Below are 16,415 nucleotides of genomic sequence, written 5' to 3' on the forward strand. Positions count from 1 at the left end.
AGCTTGCTGTTTAGACCCAGAGGTTGCTGTTTAGACCCAGCGGTTGCTGTTTAGACCCAGCGGTTGCTGTTTAGACCCAGAGGTTGATGTTTAGACCCAGAGGTTGCTGTTTAGACCCAGAGGTTGCTGTTTAGACCCAGAGGTTGCTGTTTAGACCCACAGAGGTTGCTGTTTAGACTCAGAGGTTGCTGTTTAGACTCAGAGGTTGCTGTTTAGACTCTCAGAGGTTGCTGTTTAGACTCTCAGAGGTTGCTGTTTAGGCCCAGAGGTTGCTGTTTAGACCCAGAGGTTGATGTTTAGACCCAGAGGTTGCTGTTTAGACCCAGAGGTTGATGTTTAGACTCACAGAGGTTGATGTTTAGACCCAGAGGTTGATGTTTAGACCCAGAGGTTGCTGTTTAGACCCAGAGGTTGCTGTTTAGACCCAGAGGTTGCTGTTTAGACCCAGAGGTTGCTTTTTAGACACAGAGGTTGCTGTTTAGACACAGAGGTTGCGTATGGCGTTGTTTTCATGAAAGCAGAACAGATGTCATGTTTTCAAGACCGTCAACAGTAGGTTACCCCAAGTCCCATTATATAGTTGCTACACGTTCACATATTCCCTTTATAGTGCACTCCTTAGGGAATAGAGAGCCATTTCCACAGTTGTTCTATTTAGACACCCCCCACCCCATCCCATAGCCGAGGACTTGGTATAATTATTGCTGTCACACTGCATGCTATAGAGACACTGTAAGGAATGGAATGTAGGCATATCTTTAGCATGAGAACAAACCGCACGCGCACACACACACACACACACACACACACACACACACACACACACACACACACACACACACACACACACACACACACACACACACACACACACACACACACACACACACACATATACCCACACACACACACACACACACACAGCTCAGCCCAGCGGCCCTCTACTTCCTGCCAGGGTGTTAGCAAGAAGAGAAGATAAACTTCCAATTCAACTCCAGAGCTGTGACTCACGTTGAACTGGGTCAGTCCCAGGACAGCACTGGACACACACTATGTTGTGGAGCCTGTGTGTGTGTCTGAGTGTGTGTACAATGTTTGTCATGTACTTGTACAATTGTGTGTGTGTGTTTATGGGTCAGTCAGTGTGTGTATATGTGTCAGTCTGTGTGTATATGTGTCAGTCTGTGTGTGTGTGTGTCAGTCAGTGTGTGTGTTTGTTTGGTATGTTTGGTTTGTTTGGGGGCTCTGAAGGCTGGTTTCCTCTGCTGGGTTTTTAAAGCAGGGAAACTCATATAAACAGCCCAGATGTTAAAGTCATGTTTTCAAGACTGCTGCGTGTTAATACAACCCAGTCAGATATCTGACTGTCACACAAGACTGGGTTGTACTAAAACACCCAAGTCTCTTTGCAGTGTTTTATTATTGTGACACACGTGCAAAATGTCTGTTTAATCAAACACCTCATGGTCCCAATCTCCTGTTTCAATTTATTTTTTTTACTATTTTCAACATTGTAGAACAATAGTTAAGACATCAAAACTAGGAAATAACACATATGGAATCATGTAGTAACCAAAAAAGTGTTAAACAAATCAACATATATGTTATATTATATCAACCAGTTTCACCTGGAATGCTTTTTATGACAGTCTTGAAGGAGTTCCCACATATGCTGAGCTCTTGTTTGCTGCTTTTTCTTCACTCTGCGGTCCAACTCATCCCAAACCATCTCAATCTGGTTGAGGCGGGCGGGTGATTGTGGAGGCCAGGTCATCTGATGCAGCACCATCACTCTCCTTTGTCAAATAGCCCTTACACAGCCTGAAGGTGTGTTGGGTCATTGTCCTGTTGAAAAACAAATGATAGTCCCACTAAGCGCAAACCAGATGGGATGGTGTTTTGCTGTAGAATACTTGGGTAGCCATGCTGGTCAAGTGTGCCTTGAATTCTAAATAAATCTCTGACAGTGTCACCAGCAAAGCACCCCCACACCATCACATCTCCTCCTCCATGCTTCACGGTGGGAACCACACATGCGGAGATCATCCATTCACCTACTCTGTGTCTCACAAAGACATGGCGGTTGGAACCAACAATAAAAAATTTGGACTCATCAGACCAAAGGACAGATTTCCAATTGTCTAATGTACATTGCTCATGTTTCTTGGCCCAAGCAAGTCTCTTCTACTTATTGGTGTCCTTTAGTAGTGTTTTCTTTGCAGCAATTTGACCCTGAAGGCCTGATTCACGCTGTCTCCTCTGAACAGTTGATGTTGAGATGTCTCTGTTAGTTGAACTCTGTGAAGGATTTATTTAGGCTGCAATCTGAGGCTGGTAACTCTAATGAACTTGTCCTCTGCAGCAGAGGTAACTCTGGGTCTTCCTTTCCTGTGGCGGTCCTCATGAGAGCCTGTTTCATCCTAGCGCTTGATGGTTTTTGCGACTGCACTTGAAGAATCTGAGTTCTTGAAATTTTCCGGATTGACTGACCTTTATGTCTTAAAGTATTGATGGACCGTTGTATTTTCTTTGCTTATTTGAGCTGTTCTTGCCATAATATGGACTTGGTCTTTTACCAAATAGGGCTATCTTCTGTATATCACAACTAAATCAAATCAAATCAAATGTTAACTCTCTCATGGCTCAAAGTGGAGGAGAGATTGACTTCATCACTACTTGTTTTTGTAAGAAGTGTTGACAAGCTGAATGGACGAGCTGTCTGTTTAAACTACTAGCACACATCTCAGACACCCATGCATACCCCACAAGACATGCCACCAGAGGTCTCTTCATAGACCCCAAGTCCAGAACAGACTATGGGAGGCGCACATGACTACATGGAACACTCTTCCACATCAGGTAACTGATGCAGCAGTAAAATCAGATTTAAAAAAACAGATAAAAATACACCTTACGGAACAGCAGGGACTGACACACACACACAGGCACATACACATGGATTTTGTATTGTAAATATGTGGTAGTAGTGTAGTGGCCCGAGGGAGTCACTCCCTCTAACCCCTGTCTCCTCTCCTCCAGACCCCCTAGCAACCTACTGTGACTCTCTCTAACCCCTGTCTCCTCTCCTCCAGACCCCCTAACAACCTGCTGTGACTCTCTCTAACCTACTGTGACTCTCTCTAACCCCTGTCTCCTCTCCTCCAGACCCCCTAACAACCTGCTGTGACTCTAACCTACTGTGACTCCCTCTAACCCCTGTCTCCTCTCCTCCAGACCCCCTAGCAACCTACTGTGACTCTAACCTACTGTCTCTCTCTAACCTACTGTGACTCTATAACCTACTGTGACTCTCTAACCTACTGTGACTCTCTCTAACCCCTGTCTCCTCTCCCCCAGACCCCCTAACAACCTACTGTGACTCTCTCTAACCTACTGTGACTCTAACCTACTGTCTCTCTCTAACCTACTGTGACTCTATAACCTACTGTGACTCTATAACCTACTGTGACTCTATAACCTACTGTGACTCTATAACCTACTGTGACTCTCTCTAACCTACTGTGACTCTTTAACCTACTGTGAATCTCTCTAACCCCTGTCTCCTCTCCTCCAGACCCCCTAGCAACCTACTGTGACTCTCTCTAACCCCTGTCTCCTCTCCTCCAGACCCCCTAGCAACCTACTGTGACTCTCTCTAACCCCTGTCTCCTCTCCTCCAGACCCCCTAACAACCTGCTGTGACTCTCTCTAACCCCTCTCTCCTCTCCCCCAGACCCCCTAACAACCTACTGTGACTCTCTCTAACCTACTGTGACTCTCTCTAACCTACTGTGACTCTCTCTAACCTACTGTGACTCTCTCTAACCTACTGTGACTATCTCTAACCCCTGTCTCCTCTCCTCCAGACCCCCTAGCAACCTGCTGTGACTCTCTCTAACCCCTGTCTCCTCTCCTCCAGACCCCCTAACAACCTACGGTGACTCTCTCTAACCTACTGTGACTCTCCCTAACCTACTGTGACTCTCCCTAACCTACTGTGACTCTCTCTAACCCCTGTCTCCTCTCCTCCAGACCCCCTAACAACCTACTTTGACTCTCCCTAACCTACTGTGACTCTCTCTAACCTACTGTGACTCCCTCTAACCCCTGTATCCTCTCCTCCAGACCCCCTAGCAACCTACTGTGACTCCCTCTAACCTACTGTGACTCCCTCTAACCCCTGTATCCTCTCCTCCAGACCCCCTAACAACCTACTGTGACTCTCCCTAACCTACTGTGACTCTCTCTAACCTACTGTGACTCTCTCTAACCCCTGTCTCCTCTCCTCCAGACCCCCTCACAACCTACTGTGACTCTCTAACCTACTGTCTCTCTCTAACCTACTGTGACTCTCTCTAACCCCTGTCTCCTCTCCTCCAGACCCCCTAGCAACCTACTGTGACTCTAACCTACTGTCTCTCTCTAACCTACTGTGACTCTATAACCTACTGTGACTCTATAACCTACTGTGACTCTATAACCTACTGTGACTCTCTAACCTACTGTGACTCTCTCTAACCTACTGTGACTCTCCCTAACCTACTGTGACTCCCTCTAACCCCTGTCTCCTCTCCTCCAGACCCCCTAACAACCTGCTGTGACTCTAACCTACTGTGACTCTCTCTAACCCCTGTCTCCTCTCCTCCAGACCCCCTAGCAACCTACTGTGACTCTAACCTACTGTCTCTCTCTAACCTACTGTGACTCTATAACCTACTGTGACTCTATAACCTACTGTGACTCTATAACCTACTGTGACTCTCTAACCTACTGTGACTCTCTCTAACCCCTGTCTCCTCTCCCCCAGACCCCCTAACAACCTACTGTGACTCTTTAACCTACTGTGACTATCTCTAACCCCTGTCTCCTCTCCTCCAGACCCCCTAGCAACCTACTGTGACTCTCTCTAACCCCTGTCTCCTCTCCTCCATACCCCCTAGCAACCTACTGTGACTCTCTCTAACCCCTGTCTCCTCTCCTCCAGACCCCCTAACAACCTGCTGTGACTCTCCCTAACCTGCTGTGACTCTCTCTAACCCCTGTCTCCTCTCCTCCAGACCCCCTAACAACCTGCTGTGACTCTCTCTAACCCCTCTCTCCTCTCCCCCAGACCCCCTAACAACCTACTGTGACTCTCTCTAACCTACTGTGACTCTCTCTAACCTACTGTGACTCTCTAACCTACTGTGACTCTCTAACCTACTGTGACTATCTCTAACCCCTGTCTCCTCTCCTCCAGACCCCCTAGCAACCTACTGTGACTCTCCCTAACCTACTGTGACTCCCTCTAACCCCTGTCTCCTCTCCTCCAGACCCCCTAACAACCTACGGTGACTCTCTCTAACCTACTGTGACTCTCCCTAACCTACTGTGACTATCTCTAACCTACTGTGACTCTCCCTAACCTACTGTGACTCTCCCTAACCTACTGTGACTCTCTCTAACCCCTGTCTCCTCTCCTCCAGACCCCCTAACAACCTACTGTGACTCTCCCTAACCTACTGTGACTCTCTCTAACCTACTGTGACTCTCTCTAACCTACTGTGACTCCCTCTAACCCCTGTCTCCTCTCCTCCAGACCCCCTAACAACCTACTGTGACTCTCTAACCTACTGTGACTCTCCCTAACCTATTGTGACTCTCTCTAACCTACTGTGACTCCCTCTAACCCCTGTCTCCTCTCCTCCAGACCCCCTCACAACCTACTGTGACTCTCTAACCTACTGTGACTCTCCCTAACCTACTGTGACTCTCTCTAACCTACTGTGACTCTCTCTAACCCCTGTCTCCTCTCCTCCAGACCCCCTAGCAACCTGCTGTGACTCTCTAACCTACTGTGACTCTCTCTAACCCCTGTCTCCTCTCCTCCAGACCCCCTAACAACCTACTGTGACTCTCTAACCTACTGTGACTCTCCCTAACCTACTGTGACTCTCTCTAACCTACTGTGACTCCCTCTAACCCCTGTCTCCTCTCCTCCAGACCCCCTAACAACCTACTGTGACTCTCTCTAACCTACTGTGACTCTCTCTAACCCCTGTCTCCTCTCCTCCAGACCCCCTAACAACCTACTGTGACTCTCCCTAACCTACTGTGACTCTCTCTAACCTACTGTGACTCTCTCTAACCTACTGTGACTCCCTCTAACCCCTGTCTCCTCTCCTCCAGACCCCCTCACAACCTACTGTGACTCTAACCTACTGTCTCTCTCTAACCTACTGTGACTCTCTCTAACCCCTGTCTCCTCTCCTCCAGACCCCCTAGCAACCTACTGTGACTCTAACCTACTGTGACTCTCTCTAACCCCTGTCTCCTCTCCTCCAGACCCCCTAGCAACCTGCTGTGACTCTCTAACCTACTGTGACTCTCTCTAACCCCTGTCTCCTCTCCTCCAGACCCCCTAACAACCTGCTGTGACTCTCCCTAACCTACTGTGACTATCTCTAACCCCTGTCTCCTCTCCTCCAGACCCCCTAACTACCTGCTGTGACTCTCCCTAACCTACTGTGACTCCCTCTAACCCCTGTCTCCTCTCCTCCAGACCCCCTAACAACCTACTGTGACTCCCTCTAACCTACTGTCTCTCTCTAACCTACTGTGACTCTCTAACCTACTGTGACTCTAACCTACTGTGACTCTCTAACCTACTGTGACTCTCTCTAACCCCTGTCTCCTCTCCTCCAGACCCCCTAACAACCTGCTGTGACTCTAACCTACGGTGACTCTCTCTAACCCCTGTCTCCTCTCCTCCAGACCCCCTAACAACCTACTGTGACTCTAACCTACTGTGACTCCCTCTAACCCCTGTCTCCTCTCCTCCAGATCCCCTAACAACCTACTGTGACTCCCTCTAACCTACTGTGACTCTCTCTAACCTACTGTGACTCTCTCTAACCTACTGTGACTCTCTAACCTACTGTGACTCTCTCTAACCCCTGTCTCCTCTCCTCCAGACCCCCTAACAACCTACTGTGACTCTCTAACCTACGGTGACTCTCTCTAACCTACTGTGACTCTCTAACCTACTGTGACTCTCTCTAACCCCTGTCTCCTCTCCTCCAGACCCCCTAGCCAGCCTTCAAGATGGAGGAGGAACAGTGCTTCTACAATGAGTCCATTGCCTTCTTCTACAACCGCAGTGGAAAGTACCTGGCTACAGAGTGGAATACCGTCAGTAAGCTGGTGATGGGGCTGGGTATCACAGTATGTATCTTCATCATGCTGGCTAACTTGCTGGTCATGGTGGCTATATACGTCAACCGCCGCTTCCACTTCCCTATTTACTACCTGATGGCCAACCTGGCCGCCGCGGACTTCTTTGCCGGCCTGGCGTACTTCTACCTGATGTTCAACACGGGCCCGAACACGCGGCGCCTCACGGTGTCCACGTGGTTGCTCCGACAGGGTCTCATCGACACGTCCCTCACGGCGTCCGTGTGTAACCTCCTCGCCATCGCCATCGAGCGCCACATCACCGTTTTCCGCATGCAGCTGCACACGCGCATGTCCAACCGGCGTGTGGTGGTGGTGATTGTAGTCATCTGGACCTTGTCTATCGTCATGGGAGCCATCCCGTCGGTGGGGTGGAACTGTATCTGTGACATCAGCACGTGTTCTAGCATGGCGCCGTTGTACTGTAACTCCTACCTGGTGTTCTGGGCCGTATTCAACCTGGTCACCTTCCTGGTCATGGTGGTGCTGTACGCTCACATCTTTATGTACGTGAGACAGAGGACCATGAGGATGAGCAGACACAGCTCTGGACCACGCAGGAACAGAGACACCATGATGAGCCTGCTGAAGACTGTCGTCATCGTATTGGGTAAGAACCTCGACTACCTTCACAACAGACACTATATGTTAGATTCTGGTACTGGGTAGGTTAGAGTTAGGACCACGTAGGAACAGACACTATATGTTAGATACTGGTACTGGGTAGGTTAGAGTTAGGACCACATAGGAACAGACACTATATGTTAGATTCTGGTACTGGGTAGGTTAGAGTTAGGACCACGTAGGAACAGACACTATATGTTAGATACTGGTACTGGGTAGGTTAGAGTTAGGACCACATAGGAACAGACACTATATGTTAGATACTGGTACTGGGTAGGTCAGAGTTAGGACCACGTAGGAACAGACACTATATGTTAGATACTAGTACTGGGTAGGTTAGAGTTAGGACCACGTAGGAACAGACACTATATGTTAGATACTAGTACTGGGTAGGTTAGAGTTAGGACCAGGTAGGAACAGACACTATATGTTAGATACTAGTACTGGGTAGGTTAGAGTTAGGACCACGTAGGAACAGACACTATATGTTAGATTCTGGTACTGGGTAGGTTAGAGTTAGGACCAGGTAGGAACAGACAGCATGATGAGTCTGCTGAAGACTGTAAGAACCACTGGTTCAAAACGATCCATACCAGGGGATATCTTTAAATGACATCTTTGTGATATTCTACAGAATACAGACCATGTCCAATGTATATTTGGAGTTTTGTGGATTTGCACCATATCCTGACTTTCTGAATCCAGATGTCTTTTAGACAGATGTGAAATAGGGATTACTCAGAATATCACACATGGACATTTCTTATGGCTGGATGTGGACTCGTTCAATATCCTGAGATATGTGACACCCTATTTTCTCTCTTCATGCTGACAAATACTGACTGAATACATCAGATATCTGTGTTTTCTCAGCACATTCAAGATATGAAGCTATATTGATTCCAGACACGTTTCTCTTGGCTGTGGTCCATATCCACATCTTGATTTGCTTTATGATATTCTGAAAATAAGGACGATTTCTGATGCATTTCTGAGATTTTAGCACATGCTCAATCATTTGACAAATATGAAATCCATATAATTCTTTCAGACACTATAACGTTTTGTATTCCCTCTGCGTGAAGGCTCGTCAAACCGCTAGCTAAAAGCACTGTATCTGGTAGCTTAGCAACAACAAACATGCATTTTTCTGCTGTGGAGTTCCAACTGTCATTTTTTAAAATTTTGCCGCCACAAATAAGTGTGTAAAGGATCTGTGGTCGAAATGACAACTGGAGAAACAAAGAAGTGAGAAGCTGTTCAGAAAATACTTGAAAGAAGTTAACGCTAGGAGGCAAGTGAAAAAGGGAGAAGGTACAGTGGTTGCTCCACTAAAAATGTTGCGATTCTGCTGCTGGACTTAGAGGTAATTTGTGGTTTAGTACGGTACCCTGCGTCACTACGTCATTGCTTCAGACCACCACAAGGGGGAGTTACAGCACTGATTATGCTTTTGGGTCCTACGGTGTCTCTAACTGACTATGAATGGGCGACATAAATCTACATAGAAACGGATCATTGTGTATGACTTCAGTTGTAACGATCCTCTTTCTGTGAATGACTGGACCAAAGCGCAGCGTGAGACGTGTTCATGATATTTTATTAAAATCAGAACACCAGAACAAAAAATAACAAAGAGGAAAACAAACAGTTCTGTAAGGAAACTAACAATACAGAAAACAACTACCCACAAAACACAGGTGGGAAAAGGCTACCTAAGTATGATTCTCAATCAGAGACAAAGATAGAAAGCTGCCTCTGATTGAGAACCACACCAGGCCAAACACACAGAAATAGAAAACATAGAACACAAAACATAGAATGCCCACCCCAACTCACGCCCTGACCAAACCAAAATAGAGACATAAAAAGGATCTCCAAGGTCAGGGCGTGACATCAGTATTACTTACTAAAACCGTTGTTAAACTAAGGTTTTTATTATTTTATTTATTTTTGTTTTGGTCTTAATGTAGTACTTTAGCCCACTCCCGACTGGTCACATTGTACCGCCCCTGAGTGGTGCCACGGTCTAAGACACTGCATAGCGGTCTAAGACACTGCATAGCGGTCTAAGACACTGCATAGCGGTCTAAGACACTGCATAGCGGTCTAAGACACTGCATAGCGGTCTAAGACATTTTCTTGTTACTTACAAACTTATGCTAATCACATTAGCTTGCATTAGCTCAGCCGTCCCGCGGGGGACCCATTGATCCTGTAGAGGTTTACCTTTAGTCACCTTATTGGAGGTCGCTGCCAATTAACTGCCTGTACCTCAAACCAGCAAAGCCTCTCCAAAACAAACCAACTGAAAACAAAAGTACATTATTGCAGTGGCTTTATTAAATAATGAACATCTTGAATATTGTCACATGAATAAACTCACTGATGGTCAAACTCAACACATACCATTCAAAACAACTGACCACACGCCAAACATTTCTTCAAGACAGCATGGACACAAAATGGTTGCTCACCAAACCAATCCAGCAGAAACGACACTGTCCAGCCAAAATACACTAAGGACCTTCCAGATATAAAACTCTCACCTGAACATGAACAAGAAGTGTTTTTATACATTTCATACATGTCCTCCCCTAATAAGGGTGCCCAGGGAAATACTGACCAGAACTTTGGTTCCATGTGATATGTCTGCCTTACTATTCTAGTGGAATACCTGTTGACCTCTTAACATGGTGCCAGAGGGAATGGTGGACATTTTATCAATTCTATTGTTAGCATGATATCAACCCCTCACCACCCTTCTCAACCCCTCAACACCCTTCTCAACCCCTCACCACCCTTCTCAACCCCCATCACCTTTCTCAATCCCTCACCACCCTTCTCAACCCCTCACCACCCTTCTCAACCCCTCAACACCCTTCTCAACCCCTCACCACCCATCTCAACCCCTCACCACCCTTCTCAACCCCCATCACCTTTCTCAATCCCTCACCACCCTTCTCAACCCCTCACCACCCTTCTCAACCCCTCACCACCCTTCTCAACCCTCACCACCCTTCTCAACCCTCACCACCCTTCTCAACCCTCACCACCCTTCTCAACCCCTCACCACCCTTCTCAACCCCTCACCACCCTTCTCAACCCCTCACCACCCTTCTCAACCCTTCACCACCCTTCTCAATCCCTCACCACCCTTCTCAACCCCCATCACCTTTCTCAATCCCTCACCACCCTTCTCAACCCCTCACCACCCTTCTCAACCCCTCACCACCCTTCTCAACCTCTCACCACCCTTCTCAACCCCTCACCACCCTTCTCAACCCCTCACCACCCTTCTCAACCCCTCAACACCCTTCTCAACCCCTCACCACCCTTCTCAACCCCTCACCACCCTTCTCAACCTCTCACCACCCTTCTCAACCCCTCACCACCCTTCTCATCCCCCTTCTCATCCCTTCAACACCCTTCTCAACCCTTCAACACCCTTCTCAACCCTTCACCACCCTTCTCAACCCCTCACCACCCTTCTAAACCTCTCACCACCCTTCTCATCCCCTCACCACCCTTCTCAACCCCTCACCAACCCCTCACCACCCTTCTAAACCTCTCACCAACCTTCTCAACCCCTCACCACACTTCTCAACCTCTCACCACCCTTCTCATCCCCTCACCACCCTTCTCAACCCCTCACCACCCTTCTCAACCTCTCACCACCTTTCTCATCCCCTCACCACCCTTCTCAACCCCTCACCACCCTTCTCAACCCCTCACCAACCCCTTACCACCCTTCTAAACCTCTCACCAACCTTCTCAACCCTTCAACACCCTTCTCAACCCCTCACCAGCCTTCTAATCCCCTCACCACCCTTCTCAACCCCTCACCACCCTTCTCAACCTCTCACCACCTTTCTCATCCCCTCACCACCCTTCTCAACCCCTCACCACCCTTCTCAACCCCTCACCAACCCCTTACCACCCTTCTAAACCTCTCACCAACCTTCTCAACCCTTCAACACCCTTCTCAACCCCTCACCAACCTTCTCAACACCTCACCACCCTTCTCAACCCTTCAACACCATTATCAACCCCTCACCACCCTTCTCATCCCCTCACCACCCTTCTCAACCCTTCAACACCCTTCTCAACCTCTCACCAACCTTCTCAACCCCTCACCACCCTTCTCAACCCCTCACCACCCTTCTCAACCCCTCACCACCCTTCTCAACCCCTCACCACCCTTCTCAACCTCTCACCACCCTTCTCAACCCCTCACCACCCACCACCCTTCTCATCCCCCCACCACCCTTCTCAACCCCTCACCACCCTTCTCATCCCCTCACCAACCTTCTCAACCACTCACCACCCTTCTCAACCCTTCACCACCCTTCTCATCCTCTCACCACCCTTCTCAACCCCTCACCACCCTTCTCAACCCTTCACCACCCTTCTCAACCCCTCACCAACCTTCTCTACCCCTCACCACCCTTCTCATCCCCTCACCACCCTTCTCATCCCCTCACCACCCTTCTCATCCCCTCACCAACCTTCTCAACCACTCACCACCCTTCTCAACCCTTCACCACCCTTCTCATCCCCTCACCACCCTTCTCAACCCTTCAACACCCTTCTCAACCCTTCAACACCCTTCTCAACCCCTCACCACCCTTCTCAACCTCTCACCACCCACCACCCTTCTCAACCTCTCACCACCCTTCTCAACCTCTCACCACCCACCACCCTTCTCAACCCCTCACCACCCTTCTCAACCCTTCAACACCCTTCTCAACCCCTCACCACCCTTCTCAACCTCTCACCACCCTTCTCAACCTCTCACCACCCTTCTCAACCTCTCACCACCCTTCTCAACCTCTCAACACCCTTCTTCCCAATCCCTCCTTTCTCATGTTTTTCTCACAGCACTGACGGGAATTTATAGCCAGACACAGGTGCAATAGTGATATATATATATATATAATTCTTTAGAAGGAGCAGTGAGATTCTCTTTCACAATACTTCATTTCCTGAAAGCTATTGTTTGCTTCAGCTACTGTTACGAATGGTGTGTATATTTCTGAGAAAGCGCGGCGGGTGGATTTAAGGCTCTTCTTCTCTAGCTGAAGTAAGTTTAGTTTAATAGTTCGAGGGAAACTAAATGTCTTTCCAAGTACCACATCTGGACAGCAGATGAGGATGACAGATTCCAGCTTTCGGAATGCTGTAAAATAATTTATTCCTGATTTCTCCTGGGAAACTTGTATCAGAGAAAAGAGCAGCTATCTCATCTGACCAATATGTGTCCTAAATGACACCCTATTCCATATATACCCATAGTTTTCTAGTCCAAAGTAGTGCACTACAAAGGGAGTAGGATACCATTTAGGGTGAACTCATAATACCCAGGCTCATCCACATGTCACTTCTCATTGACTAAGGAAGGCCAGTGTTCCTGTGATGAAGGCCCACCATGGGAAATATTCATGTCTATTACTATTGTGTGTGTGTGTGAGTGTGCGTGTGCGTGTGTGTGTGTGCGTGTACTGTAATGTGAATCTGACATATCTCTGTATTGATATATATTATTATATGGCATGATGTATTGCTCTGTGAACAGCATGTCTAACAAGTGTGAATCAGACCAAATGGAATGTCTCGTGACAGTTTCAAATTACTGAATAATCCTGTCTAATTTACCATTACCACAATCTGTCACAATCCTGTCTAATTCACCATTACCTCACTCTGTCACAATCCTGTCTAATTCACCATTACCTATCTCTGTCATAATCCTGTCTAATTCACCATTACCTCACTCTGTCACAATCCTGTCTAATTCACCATTACCTCACTCTGTCACATCCTGTATAATTCACCATTACCTCACTCTGTCACAATCCTGTCTAATTCACCATTACCTCACTCTGTCACGATCCTGTCTAATTCAACATTACCTCACTCTGTCACAATCCTGTCTAATTCAACATTACCTCACTCTGTCACAATCCTGTCTAATTCACCATTACCTCACTGTCACAATCCTGTCTAATTCAACATTACCTCAGTCTGACACAATCCTGTCTAATTCACCATTACCTCACTCTGTCACAATCCTGTCTAATTCACCATTACCTCACTCTGTCACAATCCTGTCTAATTCACCATTACCTCACTCTGTCACAATCCTGTCTAATTCACCATTACCTCACTCTGTCACAATCCTGTCTAATTCACCATTACCTCAGTCTGACACAATCCTGTCTAATTCACCATTACCTCACTCTGTCACAATCCTGTCTAATTCACCATTACCTCACTCTGTCACAATCCTGTCTAATTCACCATTACCTCACTCTGTCACAATCCTGTCTAATTCACCATTACCTCACTCTGTCACAATCCTGTCTAATTCACCATTACCTCAGTCTGACACAATCCTGTCTAATTCACCATTACCTCACTCTGTCACAATCCTGTCTAATTCACCATTACCTCACTCTGTCACAATCCTGTCTAATTCACCATTACCTCACTCTGTCACAATCCTGTCTAATTCACCATTACCTCACTCTGTCACAATCCTGTCTAATTCACCATTACCTCACTCTGACACTATCCTGTCTAATTCACCATTAACTCAGTGTGTCACAATCCTGGTGCTTTGGATTCAAACAATGTGTTGTATATCTGAAACAATGTCTTATATACAGTGGCTTGCGAAAGTATTCTTCCCACTTGGCATTTTTCCTATTTTGTTGCCTTACAACCTGGAAGTAAAATTGATTTTTGGGGGGTTTGTATCATTTGATTTACACAACATGCCTACCACTTTGAAGATGGAAAATATGTTTTATTGTGAAACAAACAAGAAATAAGACAAAAAAAACAGAAAACTTGAGCGTGCATAACTATTCATCCCCCCCAAAGTCAATACTTTGTAGAGCCACCTTTTGGGGTATGTCTCTGTAAGCTTGGCACATCTAGCCACTGGGATTTTTTCCCATTCTTCAAGGCAAAACTGCTCCAGCTCCTTCAAGTTGGATGGTTTCCGCTGGTGTACAGCAATCTTTAAGTCATAACCCAGATTCTCAATTTGATTGAGGTCTGGGCTTTGTCTAGGCCATTCCAAGACATTTATATGTTTCCCTTAAACCACTCGAGGGTTGCTTTAGCAGTATGTTTAGGGTCATTGTCCTGCTGGAAGGTGAACCAGTCTCAAATCTCCGAGTCTCAAATCTCTGGAAGACTGACACAGGTTTCCCTCAAGAATTTCCCTCTATTTAGTGCCCTTCATCATTCCTTCAATTCTGACCAGTTTCCCAGTCCCTGTCAATGAAAAACATCCCCACAGCATGATGCTGCCACCACCATGCTTCCCTGTGGGGATGGTATTCTCGGGGTGATGAGAGGTGTTTGCGCCAGACATAGCATTTTCCTTGATGGCAAAAAAGCTCTATTTTAGTCTCATCTGACCAGAGTACCTTCTTCCAATTGTTTGGGGAGTCTCCCACATGCCTTTTGGTGAACACCAAACGTTTATTTAATTGTATTGTCCTCCCATCTTAAACCATGGGCCAAGCCCTCACATCTGAAACTCTGGGCCAAGCCCTCACATCTTAAACCCTGGGCCAAGCCCTCACATCTTAAACCCTGGGCCAAGTCCTCCCATCTTAAACCCTGGGCCAAGCCCTCACATCTTAAACCCTGGGCCAAGCCCTCCCATCTTAAACCCTGGGCCAAGTCCTCCCATCTTAAACCATGGGCCAAGCCCTCCCATCTTAAACCCTGGGCCAAGTCCTCCCATCTTAAACCATGGGCCAAGCCCTCCCATCTTAAACCCTGGGCCAAGCCCTCCCATCTTAAACCACAGGCCAAGCCCTCCCATCTTAAACTCTGGGCCAAGCCCTCCCATCTTAAACCATGGGCCAAGCCCTCCCATCTTAAACCCTGGGCCAAGCCCTCCCATCTTAAACCCTGGGCCAAGCCCTCCCATCTTAAACCATGGGCCAAGCCCTCACATCTTAAACCATGGGCCAAGCCCTCCCATCTTAAACCACAGGCCAAGCCCTCCCATCTTAAACTCTGGGCCAAGCCCTCCCATCTTAAACCATCTTAAACCATGGGCCAAGCCCTCACATCTTAAACCATGGGCCAAGCCCTCCCATCTTAAACCATGGGCCAAGCCCTCACATCTGAAACTATGGGCCAAGCCCTCACATCTTAAACCCTGGGCCAAGCCCTCACATCTTAAACCCTGGGCCAAGTCCTCCCATCTTAAACCCTGGGCCAAGCCCTCACATCTTAAACCATGGGCCAAGCCCTCCCATCTTAAACCCTGGGCCAAGTCCTCCCATCTTAAACCATGGGCCAAGCCCTCCCATCTTAAACCCTGGGCCAAGCCCTCCCATCTTAAACCATGGGCCAAGCCCTCCCATCTTAAACCACAGGCCAAGCCCTCCCATCTTAAACTCTGGGCCAAGCCCTCCCATCTTAAACTATCTTAAACCCTGGGCCAAGCCCTCACATCTTAAACCATGGGCCAAGCCCTCCCATCTTAAACCATGGGCCAAGCCCTCACATCTGAAACTCTGGGCCAAGCCCTCACGTCTTAAACCCTGGGC

At 47.6% G+C, this 16,415-nt stretch overlaps 1 protein-coding gene across 1 annotated transcript in view; it reads left to right on the top strand.

The window, feature by feature from the left end:
* The window catches only part of LOC120043038 (lysophosphatidic acid receptor 1-like), a 68,140-nt gene extending 60,259 nt beyond the window's left edge, over positions 1-7,881 (top strand). Inside the window, exon 2 of the mRNA XM_038987770.1 lies at positions 7,063-7,881. Coding sequence (XP_038843698.1) covers positions 7,084-7,881 — 798 coding nt within the window. The 5' untranslated portion in view covers positions 7,063-7,083. The remainder of the gene's footprint in view (positions 1-7,062) is intronic.
* The last annotated feature ends 8,534 nt before the right edge of the window (positions 7,882-16,415 follow it).

The sequence above is a fragment of the Salvelinus namaycush genome, unplaced genomic scaffold (assembly GCF_016432855.1).
Source record: "Salvelinus namaycush isolate Seneca unplaced genomic scaffold, SaNama_1.0 Scaffold843, whole genome shotgun sequence".
In the NCBI taxonomy this organism is placed as follows: Eukaryota; Metazoa; Chordata; class Actinopteri; order Salmoniformes; family Salmonidae; genus Salvelinus; species Salvelinus namaycush.